This window comes from Oncorhynchus tshawytscha, unplaced genomic scaffold (genome assembly GCF_018296145.1).
Source record: "Oncorhynchus tshawytscha isolate Ot180627B unplaced genomic scaffold, Otsh_v2.0 Un_contig_766_pilon_pilon, whole genome shotgun sequence".
NCBI classification, from domain to species: Eukaryota; Metazoa; Chordata; class Actinopteri; order Salmoniformes; family Salmonidae; genus Oncorhynchus; species Oncorhynchus tshawytscha.
The window spans coordinates 2,861,498-2,886,550 of record NW_024609833.1 but is presented as its reverse complement, the minus strand read 5'-3'; the positions used below and the strand labels follow the sequence as shown (position 1 = coordinate 2,886,550).

Sequence of the window (25,053 nt, the reverse complement as noted above, 5' to 3'; positions counted from 1 at the left end):
ATGGTCATTATGGCCAAACAGTTCTATTTTTGTTTCATCAGACCAGAGGACATTTCTCCAAAAAGTCAGATTTTTGACCCCATGTACAGTTGCAAACCGTAGTCTGTTTTTTTTATGGCGGTTTTGGAGCAGTGGCTTCTTCCTTGCTGAGAGGCCTTTCAGGTTATGTCGATATAGGACTCGTTTTACTGTGGATATTGATACTTTTGTACCGGTTTCCTCCAGCATCTTCACAAGGTTGTTTGCTGTTGTTCTGGGATTGATTTGCACTTTTCGCACCAAAGTACATTCATCTCTAGGAGACAGAATACGTCTCCTTCCTGAGCGGCATGACGGCTGCGTGGTCCCATGGTGTTTATACTTGTGTACTATTATTTGTACAGGTGAACGTGGTACCTTCAGGCATTTGGAAATATCTCCCAAGTATGAACCAGACTTGTGGAGGTCTACCATTTTTTTCTGAGGTCTTGGCTGATTTCTTTGGATTTTTCCATGATGTCAAGCAGAGGCACTGAGTTTGAAGGTAGGCATTGAAATACATGCACAGGTACACCTCCAATTGACTCAAATTATGACAATTAGCCTATCAGAAGCTTCTAAAGCTATGACATTTTCTATCATTTTCCAAGCTGTTTAAAGGCAGTCAATTTAGTGTATGTAAACTTTTGACCCACTGGAATTGTGATATAATTCACTGTAAGTGAAATAATCTGTCTGTAAACAATTGTTGGAAAAATTATCTGTGTCATGCACAAAGTAGATGTCCTAACTGACTTGCCAAAACTATAGTTTGTTAACAAGGAATTTGTGGAGTGGTTGAAAAACTAGTTTTAATGACTCCAACCTAAGTGTATGTAAACTTCCGACTTCAACTGTATTTATTTAATTTTATCATAATGCACTTTTAGTGTAAGAGCTGTTTGAAAAGACCGCATGAAATTACAACTTGCTTGGGTGGGTGTTGTTTTTTTTTTACCATTAACAAATAGATTTCCCAATAGGGCACAGACGACCGGTTCCAGTAAGATAATTCTCAATGTAATCACCCGTTGTGATAATAAATATTAACGATAGCGATATTACTGTGCCACAAACATTTCATTTTATCCCGAGATTGCAAGATTATTTGCATGTTGATGTAGTGCCCATCGGTTATGAATGTTTCAGCCTCTGTTGAGAATTCATGTTCTTACCATCAGATGCTGGTGCAAAGAGCACCAAAAAACGACGCTAACCATGAGCGTTGTGGTCTGCATCGTTCAATCACAGAGCAGATACAAGTCACGTGATCCGCGAGCGAATGCATACGTGTGCGTCACTTGCATCTAACCCGTGATCGGATACAGCAGCTATTGCACTGTATAATGTGCTCGCCAACAGATCACGTGACTTGCATCTGCACTGTGACTGGACAACAAAGATCTCAATGCAGTGTGAGAGGAGTCGTTTGTTTGCCTCCTAACTCCGATAATGTACACTACACAGTTTTGTTGTACCCTATTTTTAAAGGCGATTTCTAATCATTTGAATTAATGATTCACCCCAGAGACTCGGAAGAGAAAAGGTTGAGAACCCCAGGTCTATGGTCCAGAAGACTACAGATACTGTGGAACTACTTTGTGAAAAGCAGAGCGTAAGATTCATATGAGAAAACTATCATTGCACACAGCTATATTACAGTGCCTTCAGAAAGTATTCACCCCCTTGACTTTTCCATATTTTTGCTGTGTTACAGCCTAAATTTAAAATGGATTCAATTGAGATGTTTTGTCAACGGCATACACACAATACCCCATAATGTCAAAGTGGAATTTCACTATGTTGAAAGTATTCGCCCCTTTTATGGTAAGCTTCAGGAGAAATAAAGCTTAACAAGTCACATAATAAGTTGCATGGATTCACTCTGTGTGCAATAATAATGTTTAACATGAGTGTTGAATGACTACCTCATCTCTGTACCCCACACATACAGATAATTGTACCTTATTTGAAAAACAGTTTAAACAAAGACCAGGGAGGTTTTCAAATGCGTCGCAAAGAAGGGCACCCATTGGTAGATGGGGGGGGCGACATTTAATATCCCGTTGAGCAATTATTAATGACACTTTGGATGGTGTATCAATATACCCAGTTACTACAAAGATACAGGCGTCCTTTTCCTAACTCCGCTGCCGGAGAGGAAGGAAATGGCTCAGGGATTTCACGATGAGGCAAAAATGAAATTGTTGCAAAACTGCAAACCCAGCCTACAGTGCCTTCAGAAAGTATTCACACCCCTTGACTTTTCCAGCATTTTGTTGCGTTACAGCCTACATTTTAAATGGATTAAATGTAGATTTGTGTCACTTATCTACACATAATACCCCACAATGTCAAAGGGGAAATAAGTTTTTAGAAATGTTTACAAATTAATAAAAAATGAAAAGCTGAAATGTCTTGAGTCAATAAGTATTCAACCCCTTTTTTATGGCAAGCCTAAATAATTTCAGTAAAATGTGCTTAAGAAGTCACACAATACGTTGCATGGACTCACTGTGTGCAATAATAGTGTTTAATTAACATGATTTTTAAATGACTACCCCATCTCTGTACCCCACACATACAACTATCAGTAAGGTCCCTCAGTCAAGCATTGAATTTCAAGCACAGATTTAAGACCATGGAGGTTTTCCAATGGTTCACAAAGAAGGGCACCCATTGGTAGATGGGTAAAAAAAAAGAAGCAGCCATTGAATATTCCTTTGCGCATGGTGAAGTTATTAATTACACTTTGTATGGTGTATCAATACACTCAGTCACAACAAAGATACAGGCGTCCCTCTTCACTCAGTTGCCGGACAGGAAGGAAACCGCTCTGGGATTTCACCATGAGGCCAATGGTGACTTAAAAAGATACCGAGTTTAATGGCTTTGATAGAAAACTGAGGACGGATCAACAACATTGTAGTAACTCCACAATATTCACCTAATTGACAGAGTGGAAAGGAAACCTATACAGAGTATAAATATTCCAAAACATGCATCTTGTTTGTAACAAGGTACTGAAGTAATATTTTCCTGAATACAAAGTGTGATGTTTGGGGCAAATCCAAAACATTACCGACTACCACTCTATATTTTCAAGCATAGTGGTGGCTGCATCATGTTATGGGTATGGTTGTAATCTGAATGGAACTAAACACAGGCAAAATCCTAGAGGAAATCCTGGTTCAGTTTGCTTTCCACCAGACACTAGGAGACAAATGAACCTTTCAGCAGGACAATAACCTAAAACATGGCCAAATCTACACTGGAGTTGCTTACCAAAAAGACAGTGAATATCCCCGAGTGGCCGAGTTACAGTTTTGACTTTAATCTACTTGAATATCTATGGCAAGACCTGAAAATGATTGTATAGCAATGATCAACAACACATTTGACAGAGCTTGAATAATTTTGAAAAGAATAATGGTAAAATGTTTCACAATCCAGGTGTGGAAAGCTCTTAGAGACTTATCCAGGAAGTGAGCTGTAATCACTGCCAAAGGTGCTTCTACAAAGTATTGACTCAGGGGTGTCAATACTTACACTACATTCCACAATCATGGGCAATAATATGGAGTTGGTACCCCCTTTGCTGCTACAACAGCCTCCACTCTCCTGGGAAGGCTTTCCACTAGTTGGAACATTTCTGCAGGGACTTGCTTCCATTCAGCCAAAAGAACATTAGTGGGGTCGGGCACTGATGTTCGGCGATTAGGCCTGGCTCGCAGTTGGCATTCCAATTCATTCCAAAGGCCTTCGATGGGGTTGAGGTCAGGGCTCTGTCCAGGCCAGACAAGTTCTTCCACATCGATCTCAACAAACCATTTATGTATGGACTTCGCTTTGTGCACGAAGGCATTGTCATGCTGAAACAGGAAAGGCCTTTCCCCAAACGGTTGCCACAAAGTTGGATGCACAGAATCGTCTAGAATGCCATTGTATGCTGAGGCGCTAAGATTTCCCTTCACAGGAACTAAGAGGCCTAGCCCGAACCATGAAAAACTGCACCCAGACCATCACCTCCACCAAACCTTACAAGTTGGCACTACGCATTGGAGCAGAGTTCTCCTGGCATCCGCCAAACCCTGATTCGTCCGTCAGTCTACCAGATGGTGAAGCGTGATTCATCATTCAAAGAACGCGTTTCCACTGCTCCAGAGTCCAATGGCGGCAAGCTCAACACCACTCCAACTGACGTTTGGCATTGCACATGGTGATCTTAGGCTTGCATGCCATGGAAACCCATTTCTTGAAGCTCCCGACAAACAGTTATTGTGCTGATGTTGCTTCCAGAGGCAGTTTGCAACTCGGAAGCGAGTGTTGCAACCGAGGACAGGCGATTTTTACGCGCTACAGCACCCGGCGGTCCTGTTCAGTGAGCTTGTGTGGCCTACAGTACCACTTCGCTGCTGAGCTGTTGTTACTCCTAGACGTTTCCACTTCACAATAACAGCAGTTATAGTTAACCGGGGCCGCTCTAGCAGGGCAGAAATTTGACGAACTGACTTGTTGGAAAGGTGGCATCCTATGACGGTGCCAGGTTGAAAGTCACTGAGCTCTTCAGTAAGGCCATTCTTCTCGCAATTTTTGTCTATGGAGATTGCATGGCTGTGTGCTCGATTTTATACACCCGTCAGCAATGGCTGAACTAGCCGAATCTAGTAATTATTAGGGGTGTCCACATACTTATGTATTTAGACCGCTTCACTTTTTCCACATTTTGTTACGCTACAGCCTTGTTCTAAAATGTATAGTTCCCCCTCCCCCTCATAAATCCAGACAAAAATACCCCCATAATGACAAAGCAAAAAACAGGTTTTTAGACATTTTTTTCAAATGTTTATAAAAACATCTGATAAACCATTTACAAAAGTATTCAGACCCTTTCCTTTGTACTTTGAACACCTTTGGCAGCGATTATAGCCTGGAGACTTTTTGTCCTTACGGAAGGTTCTCCCATCTCCACAGAGGAACTCTGGAGCTCTTTCAAAGTGACCATTTGGGTTCTTGGTCACCTCCCTGACCAAGGCCCTTCTTTCCCGATTGTTCAGTTTGGCCGGGCGGCCAGTGTAAGGAAGAGTGTTGGTGGTTCCAAACTTCTTCCATTTAAGAATGATGGAGGCCACTGTGCTCTTGGGGACCTTCAATGCTGCAGACATTTTTTTGGTCCTCTTCCCCAGATCTGTGTCTTGACACAATCCTGTCTCGAAGCTCTACGGACAATTTCATCGTCCTCATTGCTTGGTTTTTGCTCTGACAACTGTGGGACCTTGTATAGACAGGTGTGCGCCTTTCCAAATCATGTCCAATCAATTGCATTTGACACAGATGGACTCTAATCAAGTTGTAGAAACATTAAGGATGTTCAATGGAAACAATTTCAATACTCATAGCAAAGGGTCTGAATACTTACGTAAATATCATTTATATTTTTTTAATATATACATACATTTGCTAAAATATCAAAAACCTGTTTTCACTTTGTCATTATGGGGTATTGTGTAGATGGGTGAGAAAAACATGTAATACATTTTGAATTCAGGCTGTAACATCATCTGGAATAAGGGGCATGAATACTTTCTGAAGGCACAGTATATGGGGAAATCTTGTTTGATATCATGGAATAACCACACACATTCAGCAGAGTGAGAAGGCACAAGGGCCTTCTCAGTCATTAATATCATAGACATGCTTTTAGTACAAAGCTTAAAACACAATGTTATACATTTAAATGATGGCTGCATTTATGTGAGTATGTGGATTTTTATTTCATATGCATTACAAAAATCACCACCACCAATTAGTCCAATCAAGGCAGTCATGACTTTCTTTGAATCACATGGTGTCAGACATTTTCACTATTGCCAGCTATCACATCATCATAATCATATACAGAGAACCTGGAAGATTTAGGAAATGCAGTTCTATCAGGCCAATCAAATCATTTTCACATTCTGCAAACATAAAACATGAAATGTCAACCACATACGTACATGATCCTCAAACAAACTTCTGTTAAAAGTCTACTTCAGCATGTAGCCTACACATGACACATGATGACATTTGTTCTTGAAGAAGTCAGTCTTTATTGTGGCAAAGGAAGTTGGTTGTTGTATGCACCATTAAAGAGGTGGGAGGATTGCCATATTGCTATAGGATGCCTCAGTAACGTTTATGCAGGCAGTGTCTTTCAAATGTCTGAGACAGGATGCTTCTAAAGCCACTTGACCTGCCTCCTTCCAGTCATTGGAAAATCATCATGTCCGAATATACAGTAAACACATTTCAGAATGTTCACCAGTTTTCAATGCATAGGCCATTGACCTCGATATAGTTTCTCAAAATGCATACATGGCATGATCACATGAAAGGTTACATAGCCCTTAAATATTGACTTATTTTATGTAATATTTTTTTCAAACAAATCAGGGATACAACAAAACCAGTCAAATAAAATGGACACACATTAAAGTGGCAATCAGCAGCTGAAACAATTAAGCGAACAATGGGTATATATCATTAATTCATAAGTCAAAAAATGTGTGTAGCTTGGGTCTAAGGAAATTCCATAGCGACAGCTTGCGAGATAAGTCATGTACTAATGAGTAGTACATTTTGGGGCTCCCAAGTGGCGCAGCGGTCTAAGTACATTTTGGGGCTCCCGAGTGGCGCAGTGGTCTAAGTACATTTTGGGGCTCCCGAGTGGCGCAGTGGTCTAATCCACTGCATCTCAGTATGAGAGGTCACTACAGACCCTGGTTCGATTCCAGGCTGTATCGCAATCGGCCGTGATTGGGAGTCCCATAGGGCAGCGCACAATTGGCCCAGCATTGTCCGGGTTAGGGTTTGTCCAGGGTAGACCGTCATTGTAAATAAGAATTTGTTCTTAACTGACTTGCCTCGTGATTGGTCACTGTTTGCATCGCAGAAAAGTGAATAAACTATTAAATCCAGTTTTTAGATGCTACCTCCCACCTCCTCAAATCAAAACCAATTCTGGATTCTATATTGCGTTCTCATTTTGTGTGAACACATGTCTGTGTTTCACACCTGTCTGTCAAGCTAATCAGCCACGGAATATAGGCACCCTGCGGGAAGTTGAGGAAATTTGCACGCACAAAGCGACAACAAAACATTGGCATCCATATTAGATTTTGATTTGGGGAGGAGGGGGGGGGGTAAGCATCTAAAAATGCAATTTGATAGTTTCTTCACTGCTCGGCGATGCAAACGGCAACCTATGAATCAGACCCGTCTACCGATTATGGATGTCATTTCGGACGCCGTCACGCATGCTACTAGCATGTACGTTCATTGGACCATGGATTATCTCACAAGCTGTCGCAACGGAATGCCCTTAGACCCGGCTTATTAATCAAATTATTAATAAAGGTGTCTAAATTTGGGCAATCCATTTTGGGGGGTAATGGCTAAATTGGAAAATATAAGTATCCTATAAAATGTATTGAATAGAAGAACTGTAACCAAGGGACAGGCTATGAATATCTGTATTGGGTCACCAAAGGCAGAAACCATTTATCCGTCAAAAGGTCCAGGTATAATCTCGCTCATTATCCAATAGGTCCACGATATTGTCTTAATTTCCAAAAGGTGAAAAATGAAGATGGATATCCAGCATGGTTTTCAAGCTAAATTAACAGCAACATAAGATTAAGGTTGTAAGAGCAACATTATTGTATTGTATGGGACACACTTATAAGACAACTAATTCAAACCAGATTTAATACTGCAAAACTTTAAATATCTGAGGGTTATCAAGTGATGAAAGGCTGCATATTACCATTAACCAAGTGAAAATTTAAAAAAAGTTATGTTAAACTCATGTGGCCTGAATCTGATAAAAGCATCTGAGTCGTCAAAACTGTCATCAGGGAATAAAGAACACAAATCATCATACAGTAGGACCAAAGAGAGGGTAAACTGCAGGCAGTATGATCCAAACCAGGTACATTTCTGCAGTATCAGTTAAGCCGGCGCATGGATTTACATTCCCACCAGCACCATCAGATTTGTCTAAAATGTTAATTAAAATGTTTTACTTAACCAACACAAACTCCCCACTATGATCATCAAGGGCTTGTGTGTCATCATCTTGACATTCCTATGACAGTTGCTCAAGGTGAAGTGAAGTGCAATTGGTAGCAGCGGTCTTATGTAGCCAAACATCATCTCTGCTTCTTGCAACAACAACAAAAAAGACACCTTGGAGTGGATCAGAAACTGGTCCGGTTCGTTTTACAACTCTGTATTGCAGGTGTGCCTCAAGTGACTGCATTTCCTGTGTGGATTTTGGCTGTCCGCGTTTCCATGGGCTAGACTGGGGGTGGGGGCGCAGGTCTTTGAGGCACAAGTTGTGTTGCAGCAGGTGTTGGTCTAAGAGAAAAATAAACAAACATTTGTCAATTGAGGGCTGACACTTACATCATATAAAAAGGTAGGCCTAGTAAGTAGTAAGTACAATCTTTACTTTGAGTAGGGAGGAGGTGGTCTGACAGCATAAGACGGCACAGAGACGGTCCTGCTCGTCTGCACAACCTGCAATGAACAAATATCACACTCAGTGGAAGGTAACACCAAAACAACTTCAGCATAACAATTGTGAGCCTATGTATCGGGTGCAGGTAATGGCAGCTGTGGGTGGGTGTGAGGGTTAGGAATCATAATTGAGGAAAGATTGTAATGCAGGGATGAATACATGAGTAAACTCACTAAATAGTAGGACTCTCCAAACTAACATTCAATAAACATTCAATAAATGCAACACCCTCAAAACACCTATTATTTGTCTATTTCAAGTTTACTAACATATTTGACTCTTATGTGAACAAAAAACTCCATTCTACCAAGATGAACAGAAAGTCTGCAATTGAAGTGAATAAATGTCTATATCCTGCTTTGAATTTGCACTGAAAATGTGCAGCTATTTTCCACCACAGACAGAAGAGGTGTAAGAGAGACAAAAGGTAACGGAACAGAAAACCAATAAACACAAAGCAACTTGCTGTGATCTAACCACCAAACCTGGGTCAAATATAAAAGTCAAATACTTCCAAATGAGGTGCGCTTGTTTTGGCTTTGACTGTACACTTTTGGGACTATTCCATTGGTATAATTGTACCAGGCAAACTAAATAATGTGCAGCTCAAGCACTTTAAATGATTTTTAATGTATTTTTAAAGATGTTCTATATTTTATTATACAGAGGAGAGATAGTGGGAAAGATAGATGTAGTGTGTGTCACAAAGGCATTGTGCCAGATTCGAACCCATGCACATGTGCAAACGGGTGTTGGTGGCAGCGGCACTAACTGCTAGATCACCCCAAACATGATAACTGAAAGTATTTTACATTTGTACGTGACCCAGGTCTGCTTACAACATTGATTAGTATGGGAGTAAATTACTCAGGTTAGGATAGAATAGGACAGCATGCGCCCTACAGCAGAACAGCGGCAATTCAAAATTCCTCAGTTGAAAAGGCTATACTGAGCCACGTTGCATTACTGCTGTGTTTCTGCCACTCCAGTGGGCTGAGAGAGAATCCTCTATTTAAGTTGGGTACAGTAGATGCCAAAACATTTAGCATGTATAGTTACATAAGCACATTCATCATTTTAAACTTTTCTATAGAAGAAAAGCCCAGAATAACACAGAAAACCCAGAATATTTGAGTGGTGTTCAAATATTTGTGTTGTGTCTTATTCAGCAGAGCCCCAAAGATTGGTAGAAAAGAAGAATAAAAGGGAATACAGAAGCAATGCCCCACAGACCCTCTTAAGAGCAAATGTGATTATTTTACCTCCTCTGGTGGTAATAACTGAGCTTGGTGCTTTACATGGGGAAAGAAGAAGGAGCCTCGTCATTACCAAACAAAGAATCCATCAATCAGTCTGCGTCACAAATGGCACCCCATTTAGTGCATAAAATTTGACCAGGGCCCATAGGACTCAACCAAAAGTTGTGTGTGTAGGGACCCTGATCAAAAGTAGTGCACTATGGAATAGGAATTAGGGTACTATTTGGGACTCAGATTAGGTCTATGACTTTCAAGACAGTGAAATATCACCAAGACCTGGTCACACACTCAAGTGACTAAAAACATAAATAGTGGTTCCAGTAAACATGCCTCAACTTAACATAATGTTGCAACAATGGACTCCGTACATGGTAAAAGAGGTCGCTTTCAGCAGGGGTAGGAATCGGTTCAGGGAACAGAATCGAAAAACGGAACAACGTTTTTTTTCAAGTAACAGAACCAGAACCGAGGACGAAAGCGATCTATTCTGTTACAGAACAGAACTGTTATTTTAAAAGAATGGGAATCAGGTAATAACGTTTTTTCACGTTCTGCAACAAAGTGCCTATGCAAAGCCCTCACTGTCATTAAGAAATTTATTCCAGTGTCTTCGAAAACTCTAGCAGCATTATGGTGTAATGTAATCACATCAAATATGTCACGTGCGCCGAATACAACATGTGTAGGTAGACCTTACCGTGAAATGCTTACTTACAAGCCCTTAACCAACAAAGTAGAGTTTTCTTAAAAGTAAGGTAGTATGTACATATAGGTAGGGGTAAAGGGACTATGCATAGATACGAAACAGCGAGTAGCATCAGCGTAAAGGGGGGGTGTGTAAGCAAATAGTCTGGGTAGCCATTTGATTAACTGTTTAGCAGTCGTATGGCTTGGTGGTAGAAGCCGTTGAGCCTTTTGGACCTAGACTTGGCGCTCCGCTACTGCTTGCCATGAGGTAGCAGAGGACAGTCTGACTTGGGTGGCTGGAGTCTGACAACTTTTAAGGCCTTCCTCAGATCGCCTGAAATAGAGGTCCTGGATGGCAGTCCTGGATGGCAGCTTGGCCCCAAATCAAATCAAATTTATTTGTCACATACACATGGTTAGCAGATGTTAATGCGAGTGTAGCGAAATGCTTGTGCTTCTAGTTCCGACAATGCAGTAATAACGAGCAAGTAATCTAACTAACAATTCCAAAAAAAACTACTGTCATACACAGTGTAAGGGGATAAAGAATATGTACATAAGGATATATGAATGAGTGATGGTACAGAGCAGCATAGGCAAGATACAGTAGATGATATCGAGTACAGTATATACATATGAGATAAGTATGTAAACCAAGTGGCATAGTTAAAGTGGCTAGTGATACATGTATTACATAAGGATGCAGTCGATGATGTAGAGTACAGTATCAACGTATGCATGAGATGAACAATGTAGGGTAAGTAACATTATATAAGGTAGCATTGTTTAAAGTGGCTAGTGATATATTTACAACATTTCCCATCAATTCCCATGATTAAAGTGGCTGGAGTAGAGTCAGTGTCATTGACAGTGTGTTGGCAGTAGCCACTCAATGTTAGTGGTGGCTGTTTAACAGTCTGATGGCCTTGAGATAGAAGCTGTTTTTCAGTCTCTCGGTCCCAGCTTTGATGCACCTGTACTGACCTCGCCTTCTGGATGGCAGCGGGGTGAACAGGCAGTGGCTCGGGTGGTTGATGTCCTTGATGATCTTTATGGCCTTCCTGTAGCATCGGGTGGTGTAGGTGTCCTGGAGGGCAGGTAGTTTGCCCCCGGTGATGCGTTGTGCAGACCTCACTACCCTCTGGAGAGCCTTACGGTTGAGGGCGGTGCAGTTGCCATACCAGGCGGTGATACAGCCCGCCAGGATGCTCTCGATTGTGCATCTGTAGAAGTTTGTGAGTGCTTTTGGTGACAAGCCGAATTTCTTCAGCCTCCTGAGGTTGAAGAGGCGCTGCTGCGCCTTCCTCACGATGCTGTCTGTGTGAGTGGACCAATTCAGTTTGTCTGTGATGTGTATGCCGAGGAACTTAAAACTTGCTACCCTCTCCACTACTGTTCCATCGATGTGGATGGGGGGTGTTCCCTCTGCTGTTTCCTGAAGTCCACAATCATCTCCTTAGTTTTGTTGACGTTGAGTGTGAGGTTATTTTCCTGACACCACACTCCGAGGGCCCTCACCTCCTCCCTGTAGGCCGTCTCGTCGTTGTTGGTAATCAAGCCTACCACTGTTGTGTCGTCCGCAAACTTGATGATTGAGTTGGAGGCGTGCATGGCCACGCAGTCGTGGGTGAACAGGGAGTACAGGAGGGCTCAGAACGCACCCTTGTGGGGCCCCAGTGTTGAGGATCAGCGGGGAGGAGATGTTGTTGCCTACCCTCACCACCTGGGGGCGGCCCGTCAGGAAGTCCAGTACCCAGTTGCACAGGGCGGGGTCGAGACCCAGGGTCTCGAGCTTGATGACGAGCTTGGAGGGTACTATGGTGTTGAATGCCGAGCTGTAGTCGATGAACAGCATTCTCACATAGGTATTCCTCTTGTCCAGATGGGTTAGGGCAGTGTGCAGTGTGGTTGAGATTGCATCGTCTGTGGACCTATTTGGGCGGTAAGCAAATTGGAGTGGGTCAAGGGTGTCAGGTAGGGTGGAGGTGATATGGTCCTTGACTAGTCTCTCAAAGCACTTCATGATGACGGATGTGAGTGCTACGGGGCGGTAGTCGTTTAGCTCAGTTACCTTAGCTTTCTTGGGAACAGGAACAATGGTGGCCCTCTTGAAGCATGTGGGAACAGCAGACTGGTATAGGGATTGATTGAATATGTTCGTAAACACACCGGCCAGCTGGTCTGCGCATGCTCTGAGGGCGCGGCTGGGGATGCCGTCTGGGCCTGCAGCCTTGCGAGGGTTAACACGTTTAAATGTCTTACTCACTTCGGCTGCAGTGAAGGAGAGACCGCATGTTTCCGTTGCAGGCCGTGTCAGTGGCACTGTATTGTCCTCAAAGCGGGCAAAAAAGTTATTTAGTCTGCCTGGGAGCAAGACATCCTGGTCCGTGACTGGGCTGGGTTTCTTCCTGTAGTCCGTGATTGACTGTAGACCCTGCCACATACCTCTTGTGTCTGAGCCGTTGAATTGAGATTCTACTTTGTCTCTGTACTGGCGCTTAGCTTGTTTGATAGCCTTGCGGAGGGAATAGCTGCACTGTTTGTATTCAGTCATGTTACCAGACACCTTGCCCTGATTAAAAGCAGTGGTTCGTGCCTTCAGTTTCACACGAATGCTGCCATCAATCCACGGTTTCTGGTTAGGGAATGTTTTAATCGTTGCTATGGGAACGACATCTTCAACGCACGTTCTAATGAACTCGCACACCGTATCAGCATATTCGTCAATGTTGTTGTCTGACGCAATCGAAACATCTCCCAGTCCACGTGATGGAAGCAGTCTTGGAGTGTGGAGTCAGCTTGGTCGGACCAGCGTTGGACAGACCTCAGCGTGGGAGCTTCTTGTTTTAGTTTCTGTCTGTAGGCAGGGATCAACAAAATGGAGTCGTGGTCAGCTTTTCCGAAAGGGGGCGGGGCAGGGCCTTATATGCGTCGCGGAAGTTAGAGTAACAATGATCCAGGGTCTTTCCACCCCTGGTTGCGCAATCGATATGCTGATAAAATTTAGGGAGTCTTGTTTTCAGATTAGCCTTGTTAAAATCCCCAGCTACAATGAATGCAGCCTCCGGATAAATCGTTTCCAGTTTGCAGAGAGTTAAATAAAGTTCGTTCAGAGCCATCGATGTGTCTGCTTGGGGGGGATATATACGGCTGTGATTATAATCGAAGAGAATTCTCTTGGTAGATAATGCGGTCTACATTTGATTGTGAGGAATTCTAAATCAGGTGAACAGAAGGATTTGAGTTCCTGTATGTTTCTTTCATCACACCATGTCACGTTAGTCATAAGGCATACGCCCCCGCCCCTCTTCTTACCAGAAAGATGTTTGTTTCTATTGGCGCGATGCGTGGAGAAACCCGTTGGCTGCACCGCTTCGGATTGCGTCTCTCCAGTTAGCCATGTTTCCGTGAAGCAGAGAACGTTACAGTCTCTGATGTCCCTCTGGAATGCTACCCTTGCTCGGATTTCATCAACCTTGTTGTCAAGAGACTGGACATTGGCAAGAAGAATGCTAGGGAGTGGTGCACGATGTGCCCGTCTCTGGAGTCTGACCAGAAGACCGCTTCGTTTCCCTCTTTTTCTGAGTCGTTTTTTTTTTTTTTTGGTCGCTGCATGTGATCCACTCGGTTACACTGGTTGTAAGGCAGAACACAGGATCCGCATCGCGAAAAACATATTCTTGGTCGTACTGATGGTGAGTTGACGCTGATCTTATATTCAGTAGTTCTTCTCGGCTGTATGTAAAGAAACCTAAGATGACCTGGGGTACTAGTGTAAGAAATAACACGTAAAAAAACAAAAAACTGCATAGTTTCCTAGGAACGCGAAGCGAGGCGGCCATCTCTGTCGGCGCCGGAAGTACAAGTGATGTACTGGGCCGTACGCACTACCCTCTGTAGCGCCTTGCGGTCGGATGCCGAGCAGTTTCCATACCAAGCGGTGATGCCACCAATGAGGATCTTTTCAGTCTCACAACTGTCTTGGTGTGTTTGGACCATGATAGTTTGTTAGTGATGTGGACACTAAGGAACTTGAAGCGCTTGACCCGTTCCACTACAGCCCCGTCGATATAAATGGGGCATGCTCGGCCCTCCTTTTCCTGTAGTTCACAAACAGCTTCGTCTTGCTCACATTGAGGGAGAGGTTGTTGTCCTGGCACCACACTGCCAAGTCTCTGACCTCCTCCCTGTAGGCTGATCGGTGATCAGGCGTACCACTGTTGTTGGCAAACTTGGTTTTGGAGTTGTGCGTGGCCACGCAGTCGTGGGTGAACAGGGAGTACAGGAAGAGACTAAGCACGCACCCGAGGGGCCCCCATGTTGAGGATCAGCGTAGCAGATGTGTTGTTGCCTTCCCTTACCACCTGGGGGCAGCCTGGCAGGAAGTACAGGATCCAGTTGCAGAGGGAGGTGTTTAGTCTCAATGTCCTTAGCTTAGTGATGAGATTTGAGGGCACTATGGTGTTGAATGCTGAGCTGTAGTCAACGAACAGCATTCTCCAGATAGGAAAGAGCAGTGTGGCGTGCAATAGAGAATGCATCATCTGCGGACCGGTTGGAGCGGTATGCAAATTCTAGTGGGTCTAGGGCTTCTGGGATGATGGTGTTGATGTGAGCCATGACCAGCCTTTCAAACAATGTTGACCTGTTTAAAGGTCTTACATTGGCTACAGAGAGCATGATCACACAGTCATCCGGAACTGCTGGGGATCTCATGCTTGGTTCAGTGTTGCTTGCCTCGGAGCACAGAAGGCACTTAGCTTGTCTGGTAGGCTCGCAGCACTGGGCAGCTCGCGGCTGGGTTTCCCTTTATAATCCGTAATAGTTTGCAAGCCCTGCTACATAAGACAAGCATCACAGGTGGTATAGTAGGATTCAATCTTCCTCCTGTATTGACGCTTTGCCTGTTTGATGGTTCGTCGTGGGGGCATAGCGGGATTTCTTATCAGCGCCCAGATTAGTGTCCCAGATTAGCGGCAGCTCTTGCCTTTAGCTTGGTGTGGATGTTGCCTGTAATCCATGGCTTCTGGTTGGGATATGTACGTACGGTCACTGTGGGGACGATGTCGTCGATGCACTTATTGATGAAGCCGGTGACTGATGTGGTATACTCCTCAATGCCTCCCAATGAATCCCAGAATACATTCCAGTCCGTTCTACCAAAACAGTCCTGTAGTTTAGTGTCCGCATCATCTGACCGCTTCCGTATTGACCGAGTCACTGGTACTTTCTGCTTGAGTTTTTGTTGTAAACAGGAATCAGGAGGATATAATTATGTTAAGATTTGCCAAATGAAGGGTGAGCGAGAGCTTTGTACGCATCTCCATGTACATATCTTCTCCTCTTGTTGCACGTGACATGCTGTTAGAAACGGATTGAGGTTTTCCTGCATTGAAGTCCTCAGCCACTAGGAGCATTCTTGTTAGCTTATGGCCTTATACAGCTCGTTGAGTACGGTCTTAGTGCCTGCATCAGTTTGTGGTGGTAAATAGCCAGCTATGAAAAATAGATAAACTCTCTTAGTATATAGTGTGGTCTACAGTTTATCATGAGACTTCCTTAATATTAGAGATTGCGAACCAGCTGTTATTGACAAATACACAGACTACCCCTAGTCTTTCCAGAGGTAGCTGTTCTGTCTTGGCGATGCATGGAAAACCCAGCCAACTGTATATTATCCATGTCCTCACTCAGTCAAGACTTGTTGAAACATAAGATATTACAGTTATTAATGTCCCGTTCGTAGGATAGTCTCAAATGGAGCTCATGCAGTTTACTCTCCAGTGATTGCACGTTCACTGTTGGACAGTAGGTAAAGGCGGATTATCCACTCGCGGACAAATTCTCACCAAGCACCCAGATCTGCGGCCCGTGTATCGGCGTCTCCTCTTCATGTGAATGACGGATTTGGGCCTGGTCCAGAAGGAGCAGTAAACCTTTCACCTTTGATTCATTAATGGAACTGAGAGTCATGATCAAGGGCTAGCTCTAGTCCAACATTAGTTAAGCCAACGCTCTGAAGTTCAAAGACATTCAAAGTTCCTTCATAGAAGCCGCTCTCTCCGTAGGTATAATTCCGTGGGTCTAATTCAGACTTGGCATGTCATAACATCAAGATGCCCAGCGCTTCATACACAGAGCGCTCCTCGCCAGCAAAATTTCAGTCACACCCTATGCAAAACACTTGTCTGTCCAATGCATGTACATAGCTTTCCCGCTCCATAGCAAGCTGATCTATCCATTGGTGAAATAATTGAATGTCGAACTAAGTGAACAAACAAAAAAATTATTTAAAAAAGGAACGATATAAACATACTTTTTTGGTGTTTAAACCGTTTCAAAATGGAACAAAAAAAGAATGGTACTGTTCAGAACAAAATGATTGGAAAATTATTTTGGTTGCAACCTCTGCTTTTCAGACAACCTGGTGCATAGCCCGTTTAATGTTTCTCAGTCAAAGACAGACAGATGATGAGATACAGGGCGAGAATCTACTAGACTCAACTCTGTCATTTATGGGTTAGTGAATTATTTTTTACATTTTTGTGGTTTTAAAGATTACATTCATGCCACCATGAAACTTTCATGGGGAAAGTTTGGTGACTGAGACTCACTCTGTCTTTGACACTGGTGTTGGGGTTGGCTCTCGGAGGAGGGCCTCGGCTAGTGTTGGCTTGAGGTCTGCTGTCGGCCCTGTGCACAGGAGGTAAAAAACAAACAAGTATTTCCTATTATCAAGTTTTGTGTTAATTTCAGATACAAATGCAAGATATAGATCTGTCATTCTCAGTAGCTAGGTTTCCATCCGATTGGCAACAGATTTTCATGCAAATATTCTAGAATCTGCATAAAGAAAATATGAGCATTTTCCCACCAGTGGTATGTTTCCACTAAATAGACTTGTTGCGGATAAAAATCAGTGTGTGATGAAGAAGTTCACACATATTTTACTTTCACACTCAGGTTTTCTTGTACAGAATAAACATTTAAAGTTCAATGTGTTTCCAACGCGTTTTCAACTGTACTGATAGTTTTGTAACAAAATCTATTGCATTAAATAGCAAATGTGCCTACTCTGGTCTTGGCACCTGCGCTCTAGTCAACAGCTTGCAGATACAGTGCGGGTATGCTGTGAGGGTTGGCTAGTCTACATGACAAGATTATTATGGATAAGAGCGAGAATATTTTTATTTGTCAAACGGCAGTCAAGCATCGGTCACCATGTCACCAGTAGAAGACCCTCAATATTTGTAGGAAAGCGGCATTAAGCTCATCACCGTGCCACCATGTCGAACGAACAAATCATCTGTCGGCATTAATAAAATTATACCGAAACTTCCTGTTTCCATCACAGCTGTCGTGATTATGTTTTTAAACGACATGACTTTACTCGCTTAAAAATTGGATGGAAACGTGGTTAGTGACATCAAGTCTGACAAGCGGTAGATCTGTTCTATGTGTAATATTTGTATGCTTGGCCTTGCTTCCCCATATCTTTCGTATTTGTTTCTTTGTAGCATCAACTTCAAAAACTAAAAATATATTCTTTGTTATTGAACACATATATCACAGTGGTTTAGATGGTACAATGATTCTCTACACTTGCTTGTTGTGTCACGTAAGCTGGAATCAGGCAGAAACTTCAGAATTGTTGAAACCAGTAATCGTCAGAGCTAAATTCTACATATTGCGTCTTTAAAATAAGTCAAGGGCAATCATGAAATAAATATGGTGTATATGGCAAAAATTCAGAGTATAGAATAGAATAACATTTGGGACGCTGTTAATGGAATTTATATGTTTAAATGAACGATTAGAATATTCCACCCTGAAACCATATACTTGTATGAAATTGATTAGGATCATAAAATTATTATTAATGATATGTGTAGTTTTAGTCAGAATTAGGGTAAAACAACATAATTGTACAAAATGTCTCTATAGTATCTTAAACAGACTGTCTGAGCAAAGTTCAGTGCCGACCTTGGCTAGGGGCCACAGAGATTTGGGAGAGGGCAGGGAGTACTTCTCACGGCCTCCCCAATCTTGGGGGAGGACAGGGAGTGCTTCTCACGGTCTCCATAATATATGTCGGCTGGGTAGGGAGACAGTATGTGCGTAGGATACCTTCTGTTTGTGTGTGAAAGTATGTGCGTAAGTATAAAATGAATGGTTTTGTACAACGAACTGGCGCTCTCGTGAATATTTTTTTTTGCTATCATAGCTGGGCCTCCGTCTGTTTCATTCAACCAGTATCTTACAAATCCCTGGGTCGCAGACCGAGTAGTTTAATTGAATTGGGTTATGAAAATTGAGAACATATTTCTCATAAACAGACAGTTGAAGTGGACTCACTCGTAGCCCTGGGATCTTTTCCTCCTGCAGAAGCGCCTCTGCAACTCATTCCTCCTGAAGAAGACGAAGAGGCCCAGCGCCATCAGAGGCAGTACCAGAAAGAAGAAAACCAGCAGCCCATCCCTTGTGGCGGTGTCTTTGTCTGTAGGGGGTAGGAACCAACAGTCAGGGGTAGGGACCAGCAGTCCTAGTCAACCTGTCTAACAATACTGTACTTGAATGTATCCTGGGAAATAACATAAACTGACAAGGTCTTGCATCTCAACTGGCTTCAAGTAGCGTCTTATTGTCCTCTGTGAAAAATCTATTTTTAATCTGGACAGGTAAGACTAAATGAGTAAATTCTCAAAGGCCATATTGCTTACACCCATTTGGTATCCAAAACACACAGATGTCTTCAGATTATAGCAGGTAGATTAGGAGAAGAAGAATATTCTTTGGACTATGATTCAGATGCGCCCATGGAGTCTGCTCTGAGAGGGCCTTTGTGCTGGTCACTCACCGTTCCACGTAGGGCCGCTGTCCACGCTGCCGCCGTAACCTTTAGCTTCGCAGTAGGGCGGTGCCCAGCCGTTCTCACAGTGGCAGTTCCTGTTGCTGTTACACACCTAAAAGCGGAAAAGGCAAGCGTATTAGACAAAGCCCAGACACCTGTAGGACACACCCCGGGAGACGATTAATTTAGTAGTAGTAAATGACCTACCCCGTGACTGTGGCATTTCTTCTGGATATCACAGTCGTAGTTGAGCACATCGGCGCTCCGACAGTCGTAATTCAAACAGACCTGTGGAGCGATAACGTGAGAAGTCGCTTAGCTAAACGCTCCTACGAGAATGGAGAACGGCGTACCTAATTCTGTACGCAGACCCAAATAACTGCAACTGGGCTTTGCAACTACTGTATCGCCTGGAAATGGTCTCTAACAAAGATAAGACTATGGAATTGAATGGAATGTATTTGGGTGAAAAAAATTATACAATGTACAATGGCTCCCCAGAGGATAGCTCCTAAAACCAACCCATTTCCAAAGTGGTCCTGCAACTGGTTCGACTGGCACCTCTTACCTTGTTCTCCCCACACTTGGTCCCCTCGTTCACCATGCCAGGGTCTGGAACGTCCGAACCCAGCAGAAAGTCAACACCCCAGCACTTGATTCCAGCGATGGGCGTCTGGATGATGGAGGGCTCTATGCCAAAGACGGTGACTGACTGGACGTTCTCACACTGTAGCTTCCCACACATGGCATTCCTATACAGAGTGACAGACAGGTGCACACACAAGTACACATTTTCCTCATGCCGTCATCATACATTGTTGACAACTGTATTTGCTGACGATTATACATTGACAAGAATGCAAGTCACAGAATTTGTCTGACCTGCTCTCACACTTCTTGTAGCCATTGTTCTGGTAGCCGCAGTTTCCAAAACGATCCCCCTTGGAGTTGACATCTTTGAAACACACCTCTGGGGCAGCCTTTGCCTCTGTACAACAAGTGGGAAATGGATGAATTTACAGTACAGTGTCCATTGATTTATTTGCACTGATTTGTCTATAAATATTGTACTACCAGGAGAAAGAGAGTAGGAACAGCAGGGAGAACAATTGTACCACTAGAGGGCACTCATATGCAATTGTTCTGGACATTGTGATTTAGAAGGCAGCAGAATTCCTCTTATGCAGAGCAAAGGGGAACTCACTTGGGCCAAAGATTGCCCGGCATTGTCCATCGTAGTGCTGGCACTTCCCATTGTAGCAGTAGGCCTTATCCACTTTGCAGGGGTGGCCATTCTGCTTGAAGACGTCGCTTGGACACAGTGCAGATGAGCCGTTGCAGTACTCCGAGAGGTCGCACTCATCATTGCTACCTCTACACACTGAGCCCCCTGGCAAATACTAAGAGAGTAAAGGCATCACATGAACAGTGTGAATATCAGACCTGGGTTCAAACAGTTCAAACTAACTTCAGTACTTTAGCTGGGCTTGACTGAGTTTGCCTGCTGCAATGAAAGTAAATGAAATAGTTGCAAAACTGCAAACCCAGCCTACAGTGCCATCAGAAAGTATTCACACCCCTTGACTTTCCCCACATTTTGTTGTGTTACAGCCTGAATTTTAAATTGATTAAATGTAGATTTGTGTCACTGATCTACACATAATACCCCACAATGTCAAAGGGGAAATGTGTTATTAGAAAGGTTTACAAATGATTAAAAATGAAAAGCTGAAATGTCTTGAGTCAATAAGTATTCAACCCCTTTCTTATGGCAAGCCTAAATAAGTTGAGGAGTAAAAATGTGCATAAGTCACATAATACGTTGCATGGACTCACTGTGTGCAATAATAGTGTTTAATTAACATGATTTTTAAATGACTACCCCACACAACTATCTGTAATGTCCCTCAGTCAAGCAGTGAATTTCAAGCACAGAATCAAGACCAGGGAGGTTTTCTAATGGTTCACATAGAAGGGTAGATGGGTAAAAAAAAGAAGCAGCCATTGAATATCCCTTTGCGCATGGTGAAGTTATTAATTACACTTTGTATGGTGTATCAATACACTCAGTCATTACAAAGATACAGGCTTCCTTCCTAACTCAGTTGCTGGAGAGGAAGGAAACCACTCAGGAATTTCACCATGAGGCGAATGGTGACTTAAAAACAGTTACCGAGTTTAATCGCTGTGATAGGAGAACACTGAGGATGAAGCAACAACATTGTAGTAACTCCACAACATTAACCTAAATAAAAGTGAAAAGAAGGAAGCCTGTACAGAATACAAGTATTACAAAACATGCATCCTGTTTCAATAAGGGACTAAAGTAATACTGAATTATTTTTAGCAAAGAAATTAACTGTTTCTCCTGAATATGAAGCATTATGCTTGGGGCAAATCCAATACAACACGTCACGGAGTACCAGCCTTCATATTTTCACGCATGGTGTTGGCTGCATCATGTTATGGGTATGTTAGTCATCGGCAAGGGCAAGGGAGTTTTTTTTAATATACAAATAAACGGAACAGAGCTAAGCACAGGCAAAATCCTTTCCAACAGACACTGGGAGACACATTCACCTTTCAGCATGACAATTACCCAAAACACAAGGCCAGATATTCCCCCGGAGTTGCTTACTAAGACAACATTGAATGTTCCTGAGTGGCCTAGTTACAGTTTTGACTTAAATTGGCTTAAAAATCTATGGCAAGATTTGAAAATGGCAATGATCAACACCAACTTGAAAGAGCTTGATTTTTTTTTAAAAAGAATAATGGACAACTATTATAAACTCAACAAAAAAAGAAACGTAAATTTTTCAGGACCCTGTCTTTGAAAGATAATTCGTAAAAATCCAAATAACTTCACAGATATTCATTGCAAAGGGTTTAAACACTGTTTCCCATGCTTGTTCAATTAACCATAAACAATGAATGAACATGCACCTGTGGAACGATTGTTAAGACACTAACAGCTTACAGACGGTAGGCAATTAAGGTCACAGTTATGAAAACTTAGGACATTAAAGAGGCCTTTCTACGGACTGTGAAAAACACCAAAAGAAAGATAACCAGGGTCCCTGCTCATCAGCGTGAACGTGCCTTAGGCATGCTGCAAGGAGGCATGAGGACTGCAGATGTGGCCAGGGCAATTAATTGCAATGTCCGTACTGTGAGACGCCTAAGACCGCCTTACAGGGAGACAGGACGGATAGCTGATCATCCTCGCAGTGGCAGACCACGTGTAACAACACCTGCACAGGATCGGTACATCCAAACATCACACCTGCGGGACAGGTACAGGATGGCAACAGCAACTGCCCGAGTTACACCAGGAACGCACAATCCCTCCATCAGTGCTCAGACTGTCCGCAATAGGCTGAGAGAGGCTGGACTGAGGGCTTGTAGGCCTGTTGTAAGGCAGGTCCTCAACAGAAGTCATCGGCAACAACGTAGCCTATGGGCACAAACCCACCGTCGCTGGACCAGACAGGACTGGCAAAAAGTGCTCTTCACTGACGAGTTGCGGTTTTGTCTCACCAGGTGTGATGGTCGGAGTCACGCTTATCGTCGAAGGAATGAGCGTTACACTGAGGCCTGTACTCCGGAGCAGGATCGATTTGGAGGCGGAGGGTCCGTCATGGTCTGGGGCGGTGTCTCACAGCATCTTCGTCATTGCAGGCAATCTCAACGCTGTGCGTTACATGGAAGACAGCCTCCTCCCTCATGTGGTACTCATCTTGACATAACCCTCCAGCATGACAATGCCACCAGCCATACTTCTCGTTCTGTGCGTGATTTCCTGCAAGACAGGAACGTCAGTGTTCTGCCATGGCCAGCGAAGAGCCAGGATCTCAATCCCATTTAGCACGTCTGAGACCTGTTGGATCGGAGGGTGAGGGCTATGGCCATTCCCCCCCAGATACTGACTGTTACTTTTGATTTTCACCCCCCTCTTTGTTCAGGGACACATTATTCCATTTCTGCTTGTCACATGTCTGTGGAACTTGCAGTTGACAGTGAGAGGACATTTATTTTTTTGTTTAGTTTACAATCCAGGTGTGCAAAGCTCTTAGAGACTTACCCAGAAAGACTCACAGCTGTAATCGTCAAAGGTGATTCTAACATGTATTGACTCAGGGGGTTGAATACTTACCTAATCTAGGTACAGGTGCATTCATGAAGTATTCAGACCCCTCCCCCCTTTCCACATTTTGTTACTAATAGCAGTATTCAAAAAAATAAATACATCTACATTAAATCTACACACAATACCCCATAATTACAAAGCCATATTTACATAAGTACTCAGACCCTTTGCTATAAAATATGAAATTGAGCTCAGGTACATTCTGTTTCCATTGATCATCCTTGAGATGTTTCTACAACTTGATTGGAGTCTACCTGTGGTAAATTCGATTGATTGGACATGATTTGGAAAGGCACACACTTGTCTATATAAGGTCCCACAGTTGACAGTGCATGTTGGAGCAAAAACCTAGCCAAAAACCTAGCCATAATGTCGAAGGAACTGTCCGTAGACAGGATTGTGTCGAGGCGGAGATCTGGGGAAGGGTACCAAAAAATGTCTGTAGCATTGAAGGCCAAGAAAACAGTAGCCTCAATCATTCTTAAATGGAAGAAGTTTGGAACAGCCGAGACTCTTCCTAGAGCTGGTTGCCCGCCCAAACTGAGTAATCGGGGGAGAAGGGCCTTGGTCAGGAAGGTGAACAAGAACCCAATGGTCACTGACAGAGCTCCAGAATTCCTCTGTGGAGATTGGAGGACAACCATCTCTGCAGCACTCCACCAATCAGACATATATTTAATTAAGCCCTGAGCGCTCTGGAGCAGGTTCTCAGACTGGGGGGAAGGTTCACCTTCCCTCAGGCCAATGATCCTAAGCACAGTGCCAAAACAACGTAGGAGTGGCTTCGGGACAAGTCTCTGAATTTCCTTGAGTGGCCCAGCCAGAGCCCGGACTTGAACCCAATCGAACATCTCTGGAGAGACCTGAAAATAGCTGTGCAGCGACGCTCACCATCCAACCTGACAGAACTTGAGAGGATCTGCAGAGAAGAATGGGAGAAACTCCCCAAATACAGGTGTGCTAAGCTTGTAGCGTCATACCCAAGAAGACTCAAGGGTGTAATTGCTGCCTAAGGTGCTTCAACAAAGTACTACTGGCTCTGAATACTTATGTAAATGTGATATTTCTTTTATACACACATATTATATATATATATAAAAAATGTTTTTGCTCCATCATTATGGGGTATTGTGTGTAGATTGATGAGGGAAAAATAAATGTAACCAATTACAGAAAAGCTTTAATGTAACAAAATGTGGAAAAGGTCAAGGGGTCTGAATACTTTCAGAATAAACTGTATATTAGTGTTTTATTTTCCATAATTAAAAAGTTTGACATTTTCTTCCACTTTGACAGAGTATTTTGTGTAGATCGTAGACATCGTAAATCAATTTTAATCGCACTTTGTAACAACAAAAGGTGGAAAAGTCGAGAGGCATGAATACTTTTTGAAGGCACTGTATTTAGCAAATTAGGTAGACGAAAGCAAACGCTAAAAGTATTTGAAAAAGCTTAATCGTATTTAATTATCGAAGTATCTGGTGAATATTGCTGCTGTTCAAATGCCTGTCCCTAAGTTGTAGTT

General features: G+C 43.1%; 1 protein-coding gene across 3 annotated transcripts in view; it reads right to left on the bottom strand.

The window, feature by feature from the left end:
* Positions 1-5,771: 5,771 nt before the first annotated feature.
* Positions 5,772-25,053, bottom strand: part of adam9 (ADAM metallopeptidase domain 9) — an 89,982-nt gene continuing 70,700 nt past the window's right edge. For 2 of the 3 annotated variants that reach the window (XM_024418380.2, XM_024418382.2), the window contains 10 exons: positions 20,583-20,778; positions 20,261-20,366; positions 19,947-20,130; positions 19,586-19,666; positions 19,385-19,490; positions 18,883-19,024; positions 17,142-17,220; positions 9,844-9,873; positions 8,513-8,580; positions 5,772-8,418 (listed from right to left, as the gene is read on the bottom strand). In XM_024418380.2, the coding sequence (XP_024274148.1) occupies positions 8,358-8,418; positions 8,513-8,580; positions 9,844-9,873; positions 17,142-17,220; positions 18,883-19,024; positions 19,385-19,490; positions 19,586-19,666; positions 19,947-20,130; positions 20,261-20,366; positions 20,583-20,778 (1,053 nt within the window). In that variant the 3' untranslated portion in view covers positions 5,772-8,357. The remainder of the gene's footprint in view (positions 8,419-8,512; positions 8,581-9,843; positions 9,874-17,141; positions 17,221-18,882; positions 19,025-19,384; positions 19,491-19,585; positions 19,667-19,946; positions 20,131-20,260; positions 20,367-20,582; positions 20,779-25,053) is intronic. The other variant, XM_024418381.2, reaches the window with a different exon arrangement.